This window comes from Falco naumanni, chromosome 6 (genome assembly GCF_017639655.2).
Source record: "Falco naumanni isolate bFalNau1 chromosome 6, bFalNau1.pat, whole genome shotgun sequence".
NCBI classification, from domain to species: Eukaryota; Metazoa; Chordata; class Aves; order Falconiformes; family Falconidae; genus Falco; species Falco naumanni.
Genome location: NC_054059.1, coordinates 91,635,850 through 91,651,756, shown reverse-complemented (window position 1 = coordinate 91,651,756; position 15,907 = coordinate 91,635,850). Strand labels below are relative to the sequence as shown.

The following is a 15,907-nucleotide window of genomic DNA, read 5'->3' as shown; positions in this document are numbered from 1 at the left end:
TACAATTGTACAAAGTTGGTTGAGTCCACTTGCTGAAAGAAGAGATGATTATTGCCTTTTAGTGTAGGACAAAATACACTGTTCTAAAAAATAACAAGTGTGAAAAGCAAGATATGAAAGCAAAAAATGTAACTGGAGAACAGTTAAAGGAAAATGTAAAATTTCAGTAAGAGTTTGGGTTTTTGTCTTAAGTACCATGTTTGCAAACCATGAGATACAAAAAATATATATGGAGCAAAAGAAATGAGGAAGACAGCAAGGCAGAAGAGAACTCAACTGGAAAAAGCATGGAGGGAGAGATAAAAAGGAAGGGTGAAATAATAGTTGAGCATTAGTATCTGGGAGTTGAGTATTTCCTGAAATTCACTTGGAGGCTCTCATTAGGACTTCACTGTATGGTAGATTTAAGCTTAAACTGTGCTTATGTTGTGATTTCACAAAGTACATGTGCCCTAGAGATCAATTATCAGCCTGCAAGTGCTGTTCTGTTAGTAAGGCTAGACTTGCTGAACAAGAGTACGGTAATCTGGGAAGAAAGATGTCCTGACTTCTTGTTGAACTTCTAACTGTTGGTGTGCCGTTTCAAGGTTTAATGTTGGGGGGTAGTAGTGGTGGTATGTGTGTGTGCATGTGCAATACTTTTACTGCTACCTGGTTTGATCCTTAAGGTCTATGTGGGCAAGAAGAGAAAGAAGTTACTAGTTTTCTCTTACGAACTGGGAAGTGATTAGAAATGTTGTGTTTATATAATGCATACACATTAGAATAAACCCCCACAACATTCAAGACAGGTCAGCATGTTACTGAGTAGTTCCAAAAGTGATCACACTTTTATCCATGCTCAAACTTGTGGTCTCAGATTATCTTGCCTCGTTCTGCTGCTTTGGCTTTTTCTGTGAGTTCCCACTGCTGGAGTACTTGGCAGTGCGTGGCTGGGTTACAGCCTGGCCAAGCCAAGCAGCTGTGCTCTGTCTCCCTGTGGAACTGCGAAGATGCAAGGGGGAAGGAGACTTGTGTAGTAGGGGAGGCACTGTAGGATTCGGCAGACTCAGATCATGTCAACCTTTAAAATAATGCAACTTTTTACTTAGCAGACTACCACTTTCAAAAGCATGAGGTATGCTTGGTTGCAGAGTGTTGTATGGGTTGTGCCGAGCAGGACTTGGAGAAGCGTGCTGCATGCGTCGTCTGGGCTGTGGATGGAGCCTGGGGCTGTGCTGCAGCTGGGGTAACTCGCCGTCATGCTGTGCTGATGGGGATGGCAACTGGCATCTTGCAGTTAAACCGGGTATTTTGGGCAGCCTTTGGATAGCTGAGGGATACACATAGAACGCACTTCAGTTACCCTCAGTTTGCTCACTGAGCTCGGTTTATCTCTGCAGTTGTTGCTTCCAGTTGTGGTAGAGGCTTGACTCACAGCTTCAGACAGGCAGCAGCCGCAACCCAGGACTGTGGCACTGGCTTTCTGTGCAAGTTTTGCAGATTTGGTGACAGTGTGAAGACTAAGGGTCAATAATGTTTAGGCGCTTACTCTAAAACTTATGCTACTTCAGTGTTCTGGATGCAATGAAAACAATGGAGAAACCGTGTCCTTTCAGAGAGATGCACTTTCATATGTGAAAATAATTTCTTGTTTGCTCTTTAGTGTTTGCATGTCTAGAAGTCTAGCTAGGGTACAACAAGCCGGTCCGCAATATACCTTAGATTGTAGGCAAGTCTGTTGTGATGTTAGCTTTCAGCTTGTAGTTTGCAGGTTGTTATCAGTTAAATAAAATACATGTGAATATTTGATTTCTGGATAAAAATAACTAAATGGATAGGTCACCAGTATGTTGATGTGATTGGGAGAAACTTAAAACATATTTTCTTAGGTAACAGCCTGTCCAGTTCTGCTGGGATTTGTTGTTATAATTGAAATTTATTAACAGCCATATTTCAGAAGTGATTTTGGGTTGCAGCAATTGATAAATATGAGCTTAGTGTCTGTATTCAGCTTCTTAGACAGTAGCTTGGCTTCTGGTTTAAAAGCTTTTGGGTCATGCTGAAGTGTGCTACTACGCTGCTGAAGTGTACGCTAAAAGGAGAATTTTGACATACTTTGAATGTTCCTGTTTTTTCAGCTTGCTTAAAGAGTCTCTTCAGTTATTCATGAAGTTAAGTGGTTGTTTTAGGCCTTCAGGCTTGTTTCATCTATGAAGTCCTTGAGGTTAGTAAGAATGAGGTTTTTTGTGAACTGTGTGCGTCTAGTAACTAAAACGTCAGAAGAACTTCTCTGGAAACAACAAAACAAACTAGCTATAATTTGCCCTTAATTTCAGAGGAGCCCTAGTGTAAGATACTGAACTGCAAAAGAGCACTTGACATGTAGTTCTTTAAAAAAAAAAAAAAAAAAAAAAAAGAAAAAGGCTGTCAAATGTTGCTAGCATTTTCTTACATCTTGATGTCTGTCTTGCCTTGCCTCTTTAACTTGCCAACAAAAAACCAGCAAACCCCCTGCACAACACCCCCAAAACAAAGATGTGTCTGCGTTTTCCATTTCATGCATGAGTTTCTCAGTGTGCACATCAGATAAGAATCTTTTATAGAAAGACAGGTACAACTGACAGGAACAACTTATGATGATAATACTCATTAAGTGCCACATCTGTGTCAGAGTTTTATCTGGACATATGTTATGTATAGTCCATGAATTTATGTGCTTTACTGAGCTTTCAGAAAAGTTGCAGCAACAGCGTACTATTGAATGTTTTCTGCTTGGGAAGATGATCTAACGGGGGTTGGACTTGTGACCAAAAATAGCAAAGTTTTGTCATGTTTTTAAGGTCTTGGGCTATTGGCAGGGCATATGCAGATGGACACAGTGGGATCTCGGGGAAAATAAAGAGTTCAGAAGGAGCTGTGGCCAGTATCGTAAGAGGTATCAGATAGCAGATGCGAGGTCCATCTGGCCCAGAATTAAACTTACTCTTAAGAATATAGTTACTTATTGCTAAGCCTTTGCTAATAAATACAGACATAAAGCAACTATAAATCAGTGAAACTGGCAGATTAGTTTTAATTACTCAAAATGTTTATTTTATAAATATGTACTGAAAGTCTAGTTGAGATATGAGTATGAACTAGACCAATGACAATACTCATTCTTTTGCTTTTCAGGAGAAGATTTTGCTGTTGTGCAGCAGGAAATCATTATGATGAAAGACTGTAAACATCCGAACATTGTTGCTTATTTTGGCAGCTATCTCAGGTACAGTTTGTTTCTTTTGCTCATTTAAAAATGCCTTTCTCCTTAAAGGACGGGTCTATAAGGTAAGTTAGGCAAAACATAATTTACCAAATAAGAATTATCTACTTGTATATTATTTTTTCACTTACCTTAAAATCTGTTCTGTTTACTACAGTATCTGTCTATAAATAATACTGCTGTCAACAAAATCTTTCAGTGACCATGTAGTCATATTTCCTTGGAAATTAGTTGTTGTTTGAAAGCTTTGAATTTAATACATAAGTGGAAAATTAAGCAGAAGTATGACAAGTATGAAGAAAGTCTGTGTTTATAGTATCTTCTAAATCTGTTTCAGTAAAACTTCTCTTAAAGTTGCAAAATTTTGGTAAGTTAATGTTGCATAATGCAGATAGAGTTCTCAGAAATGTTCTGACTTAACTGGTGTTGGGATGTAAAACTGAATTCAAAATTGAATGTTATGGGGGAAATAAGGAGGAAAAAAATTGTTTTTTTCCTCTTAATAGTGGTAGTGTTAAGCTTTAAGGAGAATTTCATACTTAACTACATAAGAGTGTAAACCATGCAGCCTTTAAAAAGCTCACTGGTGATTTGTGGTTTGGATTTGTTTTGAAATCTAAAAATTATTGATACTTCTCTCTTGAGCTGCGGAGTTGTTTAGGACAGGTAATTCACTATATGTAAATTGTTCATTATTTTTTTTTTTGTGTGATTCCTTTAATATGGTATTATGCTTACTTTTGTAACAAGTGCAGTAAACTCGTACTCCATACGAAGTCTTAGTATTGAGAAAATTGATGTCTAGTTCCTAATAATGTTTGCTGTTACATTTCTTTTCAATACATCCTTACAAATGTTTTATGCTAGATATAGCAATTGCTTGATATTAAAGGACTAGACTTTAATGCTGGATTTTGTGAACGTAATGTTGCAATAATTTTAGGCATATAGTGTCATGCAATAAAAAGCTTTTAAAAGGTTCTGGGAAATCATGATGCTCTTTACAGCAGAGGGATGTTCCTTATGGGTATTCACATAGCTTCTATCTGCACAGAGACAGCATAGGTAGGGACATGGTAGCTCTGTGTTACACCTTCTGCTATTCGTAATGGAAAGATGCAGAGTTGAATTACTCAGGTGTGTACTAGGCTTCAGCAATTCCAGCTGAAATTCTCTGTGATGGCTATCAGCTGCAGCCAAAAGCTTTTCAGCAATATAGGCCAAGTGATTTTGGATTGGGGGTGGGAAGATACAGGAGGTATTTTCACATGAAAAATCTTGGTACTTTCAACAAAATATCACCATCTTTTGAAGGAGGAATATGTTACAGAACTTGGCTCTTGTATTTGGAGTACATCTTTTCTTTTTAAAAATCCTTTCAGATTTGTCCAGCAATACTGCATTTCTTTTACTTTCATTCTGCATCAGCTAAAGTTTAGGAACTCCCAGTTGCTGTTTCTTTTCTAGCCAGTAGTGTCTGGTTTGGTGCATGTTTGCAGTGCTACAGAGGAGCTAACACATGTTCCCTGGCTTACTTGGCTGTTGTTGAGCATTCCCTTGCTCTAGGGTGGGCTGGGACAGGATGTTGAAATGGTGAGTATGGAGTGCTTTGTGGTGCTCTTGGTGACCTGATGCTGAACATCTGCATACTTACAACAAACAGAAATTGGGCAAGTTGACTGTGCCAGAACTTCAAGGCAGTGCTGGGGAAGAAAGTCCTGGCAATAAGTGCTAGTGAAGGAGGAGAGGTCTCATGCAGAGGATCAGCTGGCTAATGCTGTCCTGAGGAGTTTCTTCGCCTTGCCTCTTGTATTTGGTGTCCTGAATAGCACTAGACGCTCATTGAAAACCATGTTTTATCACTGGTGGGGTTCATTGCATCTTTCTTGGTACTGAGTATCTTGTTATCTTTTGTCTGATGAGTGAAAGTGATTGTCTGATGAGTGACAGATGTGATTCAAGTCAGTAGAGCCTGTGTTTTGAATTGTATTTGCTTTATAGTAATTTCAAAGATCTGTGGTAGAAAACCTGGTCGTATTAGTACTTCACAGACATAGTTTAGCGTGGAGCACAGAGGAGGTTTCCAAGAGGAAATGTATTTTCAGAATAAGGTTAAGTGGAAATGCACTTTGAAAGTATGAGAGGAAAGCAGGTTGTTGATGTTGTAGTTTAGCCCCAACCATGCAGCTGTAGGTAACTACTTAAGTACTTAGTTACTTACTAAGTATCATGCAGCTGCTTGCTTACCTTCCACCCCCGGGATGGGGAGCAGTCCAATCATGAAGGAATGTAAAACTTGAGAGTTGTGATAAGAACAATTTAAAAACTGAAATAAAACCAATAATCATAACAATTATAATGAAAAGGAGAGAGAAGGGGAGAGGAATGAAGTCCAGAGTGAAGGGAGAAAGGAAAACCACCGATGGCCAATGCGTTGTTCATCGCCTCCTTTCTGATGACCAGGCAGGCCCCCAGGGAGCAATCGGCAGGCCTTGGGCACCCCCAGGGCTACATACTGAGCAAGATGTCCCGTGGTATGGAATACCTCCTAGGCTGGTTTGGGTCAGCTGTCCTGGCTGTGTCCCCTCCCAGTTTCTTGTGCCCCTCCAGCCTTCTCACCGGCAGGGCCTGACAAACTGAAAAGTCCTTGACTTAATATAAACATTACTTAGGAACAACTAAAAACATCAGTGTGTTATCAACATTGTTCTCCAAAACACAGCACAGCACGAGCTACTAAGAAGAAAATTAACTCTTTCCCAGCTGAAACCAGGACAGTTGACTTGCCCATTAGGTGAACACCATCTGCATGCTACACTGAACTTGGGCAGGAGCGTGTGATTGTGTACGGCTTGCATTATCAGGTATACATGTGCAGGAAGGGGTCAAAGTCTGAAGACAAAATCAACAAGCCGTGCTGTTCTGGCATTCCATACCTTGAAGGGTGCTTGTCTTGGCAGCTTGAATGCTTTGTTAACACCAGGCTGGACTGTGAGCTGCGTTATGCGCAAGTTTGGGTGTGCATATGTGCGGAGTGTGTGTACATGTAGGGACTCGGTATTCCAAACCAAAAGTGTCTGCGCTTGTTTAAGGTTAATTTGAAGGTTAATGTGAATTGGGTGTTACTTCCATTCTGTGTAGTACTGGCAGCCTTTTTCTTGTGCATGAGCTGTCAGTTCTTAATATTGCTATGTATCTCAAAGGCATGTTAAAACTTCTGAGAATTTTTGGAGTTACTAGTCTGCTCGACAGCAGTTTACGGATTGTGAGGTGGTAAAGTTGGTGAGGGATTTTGTGATTTCTTAAAGGCAGTATTTCAAAGCTCTGTGTTATGGTGACTAAGCTTCTTAAATGGATGTTGCATAGTGGGAAGGCTGTGTGGCTTAGTATTGCACCTCCTTAAGAGTCCTCACAATCTCAAAGCCTGCCTTTGTTTGGCAAGAGAGCACCTTTTTGTATGTTAAGATGTCCTCAACCTAAAGACATCTTCCAGTGGGTATGATGACTTTACCTCTCTGCAGTACTGGAAGTTGTGTCGACATTTTTTTTTTATGTCTCACATTTTCAGGTTTGTGGGGCATGCCAGACAATCATAGTTATACATTTCTTCAGAAGACAAATTCAGAAGAAATGACTAAGTGAGGAATAGCAGCAGTGGGGGCTGGGGCTCTGCAGTGCTGTTGAAGCTATGCTGAGCTGGTTTTCTAACTTTTTTAACATAATTCTAACATACTGACCAGAATGTGACAGTTGCATTTGTGTTTGTTTCTGGAGGTGAGATTATTTGCATTGTCAAAGCACTGACTAATGTATCCAGTTGTCTTACCAGCTGCTGCTTTTAACTAGTCATGGTGAGAACAGATTGCTTAGTATAACTAATAAAAAGCTGTTTCATGTGAAAAAAGACTGCGAACAAACATAATTGTTGCATTCAACATTCTTTAAAATCTTAGATTGAAATGGTACTTCTCATGATGCTGTGTTCAGGCTGGGGGTGCTTTTTCTTTAAAAATGTTTCTCTCTTGTCTCAGGGTATAAAAATATATCTTTGTAGACTCAATTTAATTTTGGCAAATATAGTGTATATTTTGGCACTCTGTTGTGCTCTTGCTTGGTCCCCTCTTTTTTCATTGGTGTAGTGTTTCTCTTTTGCCTGGGCAATCGAATGGGTGTCTTGAGCTTTTGTTTTCCAAGTATCTTTCAATGCGAAGAACAATAAGAAAAATACCATCATCCTGTACTTGGCACTTAGTAGCATATTGTTCCCCATGCTTTCCTTTTGTTTACTTGGGGATTTTCTGCCTTGGGTGTTAAGTTGCAGATGCTAAATGGTGCTGTTGATCCTTTCTATTTTGTTTGCATTTGCCATAGCTCTGCAGAAACAGACAACTGTATACACTGTTACTGTTGATTAAGTGGATCTTCACCTGTCTCAAAGTGCTTAGGTACAGTATAGATAGAAAATTAGAAATGCCGTCTCCTCTTTTGATCCTCTTATGTTTTTTTCCTTTTCTGTAGGGCTTTTCCACACTGGGAAGTTAATGCCCAGTAAGTGAAGGTGTGAATTTACAGCAATACTCTGCTTCATGTCTCTTACTTTGTGGGTGCTGTGTTGCTGTCCCAGGGCTGCTGGGGTTGTCCTAGCTTTTTCCTGCTTCTATGTTGCTGCTGTTGGCATCAAACGTGATGCAGCCACACGGGAAAGAGGGGCTTTCACAAGCCAAGTACCCCCAAAAGTGTCCCTGTCTGAAAATCCTGCATCATTGTGGGGGATAAACAAGGGACTTGCAAATGTCTGTCTGTCTCTTCGGTGCTTCTTTTTCACTTATGTTCCCCTGCTGCCATTGCTAATTCTGTGTTCTTTCACAGGTAGTCACATTGCTTCTGTGTCTGACTTTGATCAGTTATTTCAGTGGAAAGCCTTCATATTATTTCAAGCAGTGCTTTAATTGACCCCTAGAAATGTGTGGAGTTAACAGCCAGGGGATTCCCTTGCTTAAAACCTCTGTAATGCCTGAACAATACCTTTCCCACCACTAGAGGAAGCACCCGGGGTGTAGCTTTGAGGACCATGTGGACTATGGACATAAAAGGGGAGGACATCCAAGAAAGGCAGTTCTTCCTTGGAACAGCAGCTATTCTGGCTGTTGCCTGATGATGAGAAATATTTGCAATTTGCAGCTTGGGGTAAGCTCGGCACTTAACCCCCTGCCTGGCAGAACACTTCCATGAATATTGACATGGCCCACAGAGTGTCTGAGCTATTCTAAAAGAGCCTTATGAATGCATGAAGCCCAAGACCAAGGGTTGTGGACAAGCTGCAGAACAATCATCAGCCTTTCCTTTGGTTGTCCTGTGTCCCAGTCTGCCCTAAGGTGATTGTGCGCGATTTTTCTTTCCTGCATGTTTTGACTAAGCGACTCCCAGATATTCTGCTCTCCAAAATGCAGCCATTTTCTGCATCTCTCTGCAGCCACGTCTGGTACATATGTCTTACTAGTGAAAATTACGAAGTAAAAATAGAATGTAGTGTCCATAATAGAAGATATCCTTCAGCCCATTGTCTAGTCTTGGAAAGCACCTTTTATGAAGATAAAACGAGTCAAAGTGATTCCCTTAGTAAGAGGAATCTAAAGAACTTCCCTCTGACCCCTGCCACCAAAAGAATCTGTGGGTAGTTTTGAGGGAAGAGACTTCATCTAGGAAGGTACTTACCCACCGCATGGGCTCCGCTCTGCCTAGCTTTGAATAAAGCACTAGAGTTTCACTCCATTTGCTGTGAAATAAATTTGATTTGAGAGATATCCTTAGGGCTTTTTGTTTTGGGTTTATTTCTTTTCCCTCCTTTTTTTCCCTTGGTGTTAATTTCTCTGCTCTGAAAAAAGTGGAGAAGTGAAAATGAGGAAGAAACAAGAACCCATATCTGTTTTCTCTCTACTCTCAGTAATAATATAGTTCATTTTCATAGTAGATCTTTGAACAGTTAACAGTGTGCGCTTTCAGTAATACTGTTTTTGTTACTCCAGTAAACCCTGGAATATTTTCTGTATTTCATTAGTTACTATTTTGACAGTGAACTATCATATAAAGAATAAATCATATTCATTATTTGACTTGTACTTTTGATAATACAGAGCTTGTTATGTTGTGCTTTATAATGTTTGACTCCCCTGACATTCTTTTATAGGTGCTGTTTTGAATCTGACAGCTAATGAATGGTTTTGTTCACTTTTTAGACGAGACAAGCTATGGATTTGCATGGAGTTTTGTGGAGGTGGCTCTCTGCAGGATATTTATCATGGTATGTCAAAACAAATTCTTTAAAAGCTAAGTAAAGCTTATTTTCAAAAATGAGGTGTTTGCAGTGTTTTGGAATCAGAGAGGGGGAATCCTAAATTTAATATCCATAATATTCCATTGAAGGTCAGTTTTAGGTTATGTATTTATGTAATTGGTTGGGCTTTGGTTTTTTAAATAAAATTAGCTGTAGTGGGGGTTTTTGAGCAGCAGAAGTTATTTCCTTCCTTCACTAGCTCATATACCCATCACTACTTTTTCAAAGGCTTTACAATTGGACGATACTGTATGGTAAAAATAATAACAAAATATAATGATGGGCTCTCTTCCTAGCCATTTTGTTTCTAAGCTTTTGAACTTTGCTTTAGTATTATCTACTAGTACTATCCACTGCCTACAGATACTTAGATAAGTGGATTGATTAGCATGGATGCTCTTATCCTTTGTAAACAGTGATCTTGTTTTCAAGAGACAAAATGAGTTTTGAGGGATTTTATTGCCCTAGGATTAAGACTTGCTTAGGGAAGGAGTATGCTGTGAGCGAGTAATGGCTCTGTGGTTCTCGGGTGATTGTTTTCAGAGAGGAAATCCATCTGTATTCTAAATTGTGAAGATTTTACATGCTAGGATCTTCACATCTGTCTTCCGTGCATAAATGGCTTGTATACCTTTTCACATTTAACTTGGGTGCAGTTAAAATAAGGCACCAACTCACAAGTTCGCACCATGCTTATGGCGTAGTCATTTGAACATGGCCTTGTTGATTCTTTACATCTTAACTAGTGTCAGAAAAAGCATTGTGTCTGGTAGGCTTTATGTGTGGCACCTGTAGAGTAGGAAATGAGCTCATGACACATAAATGCCCGAACAGTTGTCATACAGAAGCAGTTTCCTGTTGCAGCTGATTTTTGGCTTCTCTGCCAGTAGTTAAGAGTGGAAAGTTCTTTTCTGATCTTAATCACGTTTCAAGGAGTTTTATTCCAATTGAACTATAGGCCTCCGTAATCTTTAGTAATTTAATCAGAATTTTTTTTTTTTAAATAAACATACCTGCCTAGAAATACGTGCTCTGGGTGCTAATATCTTTAGCTTTATGTGGGTTTGGAGCTTTTCTTTCAGGAAGGGGAAGATGGATCTAGACCTCTTTTGAAGACATAGATATATATTGCATGATAACTGATTTATATTATGGTTGTGGGTTTTGTAGAAGCTGAGAAGTTAGGTGCTTAAATCTTGTTTTGTTTTTAACTCCCTACTCCTTCAGTTTCCTTTGAGGAAACTCCATCCAACTTTTTTTATGCTTTCTCTGCCAAACCTGAGAAGCTTGCAGTGATGACTGCATTTTCTGGTCTTAAAACACTTCAGTTTCAGGATCAAAGTTCAGTGACTGGGGACAAGTTGCAGGCCATTCCATGCCTGCTGTTCTGTGTTTGGTTTACGTATTTGTTCAGATTTTGTTTTCCTTTGAGAGGCTTGAGTGAAGCGGGCAAGGGAGAGGAAGACTCCTCCTTCCTTAGGGAAGCTGCTGGGCCTGCTCAGAGAGATAGTTTGAGAAGGTGCATTGTGTGGCAGGCCCAGGAGCAACAGTGCTGGTAGCTCATGCAGAAAAGGGTTGAGAAGCTGCAGAGAGCACTTCACACAACCGCAGGGGAGAGCAGGTCACCTGGCAGCGGGAAAGGGAGGAGGAAGCAGATTGCAAAGGGTAAAAGGAACTTCCTAGAGCTCAAAGGGGACTGAGCAGTTTGCTGCAGCTCTGAGTCACTGGGTTGGAAGTCCAGCCCTGCATAGAAGGACACAATGGGTTTGTGCAGGGAAAAGTGTTTTCCTTAAAATCACCGCTTCTGTTTCTTTTTCCTCTTAATTACTTTGTGATTTATATATGGAGGGAGTTAGTTTCCATTCCAATGGGGCTAGACATTTTTGAGTTTAAAAAATGTTTGGTGGTCTTTGGGATGCTCAATCTGGGGGAAAGTCTAAGCACATTTACTTTGAGGCTAATAGTGTAAGATCTTATCAGTGTGAATGGCGGTCATTGTATGGAGTGTGAGGTGTTTTGGAGTTGTATGGAGTGAATGGAGGTATGTATGGGTTTGCAATGGGCAGTATCTTACTGATTTTGAGAGCTGTTTTTTTTTTTTTTTCCCCCTTCCATTTCAGTGACTGGACCACTTTCAGAACAGCAGATTGCCTATGTTAGCAGAGAAACACTGCAGGTAGTGTGTTCTCAGGTTTTTGTGGTTGACTTTTAATGTGAAAGTATTAAAAGCTAAAACTAAAAGCTACAAATAAGTGTGATGCCATGGATGTACAGTGTTTGGCTGGCTTAGCATTTTTCTCAGACTTTTGAGGAGGTCCTGTGTTATAGCCTAGAACTGATATAATTGTATAACCTCAAATTATCCTGGATAATTGGAATAAAACTGTTGTCATCTTTCTGCTGTTAATTCTTTCTTTTTTAGAAGAGGGGAAGCAGCATATGTATTAATCCATACTTGTGGTACAAATTAGTTATTGCAAGTTTGAAGGAAAACTTAAAAACTCAGTTTTGCATATCTGATAGCTGATATGTGCCAGTAAGGAGAGAGAGAGAAAAAAAAAGCCTATGTACTTGAGATGTTCAAGTTAAGGTCACCAGCCTCCTCATGGGTATGCTAGCTTTCATTTTCTTCCCTAAATTCAGTTCACCAGTAAAACTTAAATCAGAAATGGCTTTTTCGGTGGATGTCTTGCTTCCATGTGAGAGAGCAGTTCTTGGCCTCTAGTGAGTGGGTATCTCTTGAATACCATCGGTTGAGAGCTGCTGTCTCTCTCAGACACTCAAGATAGCTTTGTCCCTGAGCCGAGAGCTCCCTTGAATGCCATTTACCATGTCTCTAGGCTATTGCCAGAGATTGCAGACTTCTGACTTATAGGAAGTGGCTTTTTCTTCCTTACAGTGAAGTCTTACATGACATCTGGTTTTTTAACCTTTAAACTGTTTTGTTCCTATAGAACCATAAAATGGTTTGGGTTGGAAGGGACCTTTACAGGTTCAGCCTCCCTACAGTGAGCAGGGACGTCTACAACTAGACCAGGTTGCTCAGAGCCCTGTCCAGCCTGACCTTGAATGTTTCCACAGATGGGGCATCTACAGCCTCTCCAGGCAACCTGTGCCAGTGTTTCACTGCCCTAATTGTAAAAAATCTCTTCCTTGTATTTAGCCCGAATCTACCCTCTTAACTTAAAACCGTTACCCCTTTTCTTATTGCTACAGGCTCCGTCTGTCCCTGTCTTTCGTATAAGCCCCCTTTAAGGACTGGAAGGCCGCTATAAGGTCTCCCTGGAGCCTTCTACTCTTAGGCTGAACAACCCCAACTCCAGCCTGTCTTCATAGGAAAGGTGCTCCAGCCCTCTGATTGTTTTTTGTGGCCCTCCTCTGGGGGAGGGGGCCCAGTTCTCAAGCCGATCCAGGTTCCTCTGAATGGCATCCTGTCCCTCAGGCGTGTCAACCGCACCACTTAGCTTGGTGTCGTCTGCAGATTTGCTAAGGGTACGCTCAATCCAACTGTCTATGTCATTGATGAAGATATTAACAGTACTGGTCCCAATACAGACCTCTGAGGGACACCACTAGTCACTGATCGCCATCTGGACATTGAGCCATTGACCGCTACTCTCTGGGTATGACCATCCAGCCAATTCCTTATCCACCGAATAGTCCATCCATCAAATTCGTAACCTTCTCAGAGTATGGAGGAGTGTTTCGGTAGTCTAGAGTAAAATTTATGAAATCATTGTTTGTTGTGTGGGAAGATTTTGTGGTTAATATGCGTAAATTGCTTGTAAGAAGGAAACTTGCTACTTTGTATATGTTTTTTAAGTGTTATCCATGGACCCATTTTTGTATATTTTAAAGTTGTCTGTAAATGCATGCTTACACCACTCTGACCAAATATAATGTAGTATTATATAGTGTATTATGTATTATATAGTGTATAATGCAGTTTCTGATACCTTGGTGTAGGTTACAATGCAGCAGTCACTTTTACTAGCAAAAAGTCTGAGCATATAGGCTATCTGTCCTTCCATAAAAGTAATTTGGCCAATGTCAATTTTGCCATCAGCTTCCATGAACCCAGAGTTTCACTTGAATGCTTAAAGTTAACATTTAGTCTCCACATTTAGAAGCCCATAAAACAGTCTGTTTTCAGAGAACACTTGCTATCAGTTCTGGTTGGAATCTGTGAGACTGATTCTGAAAATAGAGGTCCTTTAAATATGGCCTTTAAAGTACCTGCCTCCAGGCATTCAGTTTTGAAAATGGCAACCTCAAATTCTTCCAGGGCAGTGGTAAGAATGAGTGAGTTGTTGGGTTTTGTGTGTCAGTAGTATCCAGAGATTTAAATGGGAGGAGCGGACACGGGACTCTTCCAGCTAATGCCAGTTGTTGCAACAGTCAGGTAGGTTCTTTGATTAATTACACTGTGCCAAAAGCAAGTAAGAGTTCAGTTTTTGGGTCTGCGTGTGTGCCTGTAGTGAGGACTCTGAAAAACTATTGGACCAACTGGGTGTTGTTAGTCACTTCCCCCAGTGAAACAGATTAAAACATCTGTGAGTGGGGTTTTTTTTCCTTAGTTTAAGGAGTTGAATTTCATAACTGATTAGCACTTCAGCTACACTGCATTCAGATTTTCATTAACTGACCAAAAAATACCCCAAAACTGTATCTTCAGTGGTATTGTTGTCTATCTGTACAATGTTGTTCACATGAAAATCTGAAATACCAAGTCATGTAAGTAATTGTTCCCTCATTTTTCCTGCTGGTACGTTTAGGACCATCCATGAAAATGCTAATCATTGAAAACAGTCTTTATTTTTGCAATCAACTTCATGATGTGCTGCATGAGCTGGCAAAAAATGTCTGTTTTGACATGGGTATCTCCCATGAAAATGTAGTCTTTATGGAGGTTCATGACTGCAGAGTGAGGATGTTGTTTACATGACGTTTTGCCCCTGGAAGAGAATTTTAGAGACAAGCCTTGAGTGACAAAAGTGATGTGCCTCTGTGATTTGTCATGCATGGATTTGGTTTGGTAGAATTCTTCCAGGATTTCAATTTGGAGTTTCTGACACATGTTGAGTCCTAAAATGCTTTGGTACTGTCATCAAGATCCAGAGAGACAGCCTAATGCTTCCGCAGAAATCCATGAATGAAAAGCTAACTCCTGTGTTGGACTTGAATTGCTGCCTGCTAGTGTGCTTCGTCGAGACTTAACCGAAGTGTGTAATGACATAGGAAATAACTGCACTAGGTATCCAGTGATCTGACTGCTGAATAGAAGACTATTAGGCAATTTAAAAGTAATTAACTTGGTCTAAAAAGGTGATAGTTGCCATGTCCAGAGGAAATCTTGGTGGGGTAATGCTTTTCTTACGATAGGTGTGGTGACTGGTATTCTTTCCATCTAGCTGGTGTTTTAGGTACTATGCTACTACATATATTGAATTTGCAAATGCAGTTCAGATACGCTAACATACATGTTCTTCAGTCAGTGAGTTGTTTAGATAGTAGAATTGGATCCTAGATATGTCTTGTAATTAAGTAAGAAATGTATCTAAAATAAAAACCACTGGACTAAATTATTATCTAAATATTTTATGCAGGGACTATATTATCTTCACAGTAAAGGAAAAATGCACAGAGACATAAAGGTAAGTAAAAACCGAAGGGAATTTTGTTGTGTTTAAAATAGGTTATATCACCTCTGATGGGTTTGTAATGTTATGTATCAATTTTGGGGATATTTAAGAATATATATGTTTTTCTATCTATTAGAATAAAATTTTCTGCCCAAGGGAAGAAGAAATCCTTATTTAAAAATGCATGCATGGAAATAGTTTGTTCTTTTAATTGGAGTCAAACATACTATTTATTTAGACCAGTGCTGTAAAATTTAGGCATCAGCTGATGTCCAGAGCAGCACGTTCAGATGGCTGTAAGGGTGTGCTCCGTGCTAAAATAAGTTTAGTCTTTTCCAAGAAGCTTGACATACCCTTGTCTTTGAACTAGCTAGCGAGCAGAGCTGCTGCTTTGACGACTTGCTACTTTTCTTGGTCAGTGGCTGCTGTTCTGCATGGTTCTTGGAAACTACTTCTGTCTCCTTCACATGCTAAAATTAGAGAGAGTACCACAGATCAGGCTCTTAACACTGCCTTACTTAAACCTTCATCTCAACAAAGCTGTATCAAAGGTGGCTTGTTCAGACTCTTACACTCTCTTCTATAGTTTCCTTCTGGTGCTTCCTGTTAACTTTTTGTCCCTGGAGTTTTACTCCCTACTGTTTGCCTTTCCAAGCTCTTCCTTGCTCAGACTGCAGCTTAAAATTG

General features: G+C 40.0%; 1 protein-coding gene across 9 annotated transcripts in view; it reads left to right on the top strand.

Moving 5' to 3' along the window:
* MAP4K3 (mitogen-activated protein kinase kinase kinase kinase 3) overlaps positions 1–15,907 on the top strand; it is an 84,393-nt gene that overhangs the window by 9,342 nt on the left and 59,144 nt on the right. For 8 of the 9 annotated variants that reach the window (XM_040597212.1, XM_040597210.1, XM_040597209.1 and 5 more), the window contains exons 3-6: positions 3,157–3,247; positions 9,481–9,545; positions 11,699–11,754; positions 15,185–15,232. In XM_040597212.1, the coding sequence (XP_040453146.1) occupies positions 3,157–3,247; positions 9,481–9,545; positions 11,699–11,754; positions 15,185–15,232 (260 nt within the window). Of the gene's footprint in view, positions 1–2,120; positions 2,207–3,156; positions 3,248–9,480; positions 9,546–11,698; positions 11,755–15,184; positions 15,233–15,907 lie in introns of all 9 variants that reach the window. The other variant, XM_040597215.1, reaches the window with a different exon arrangement.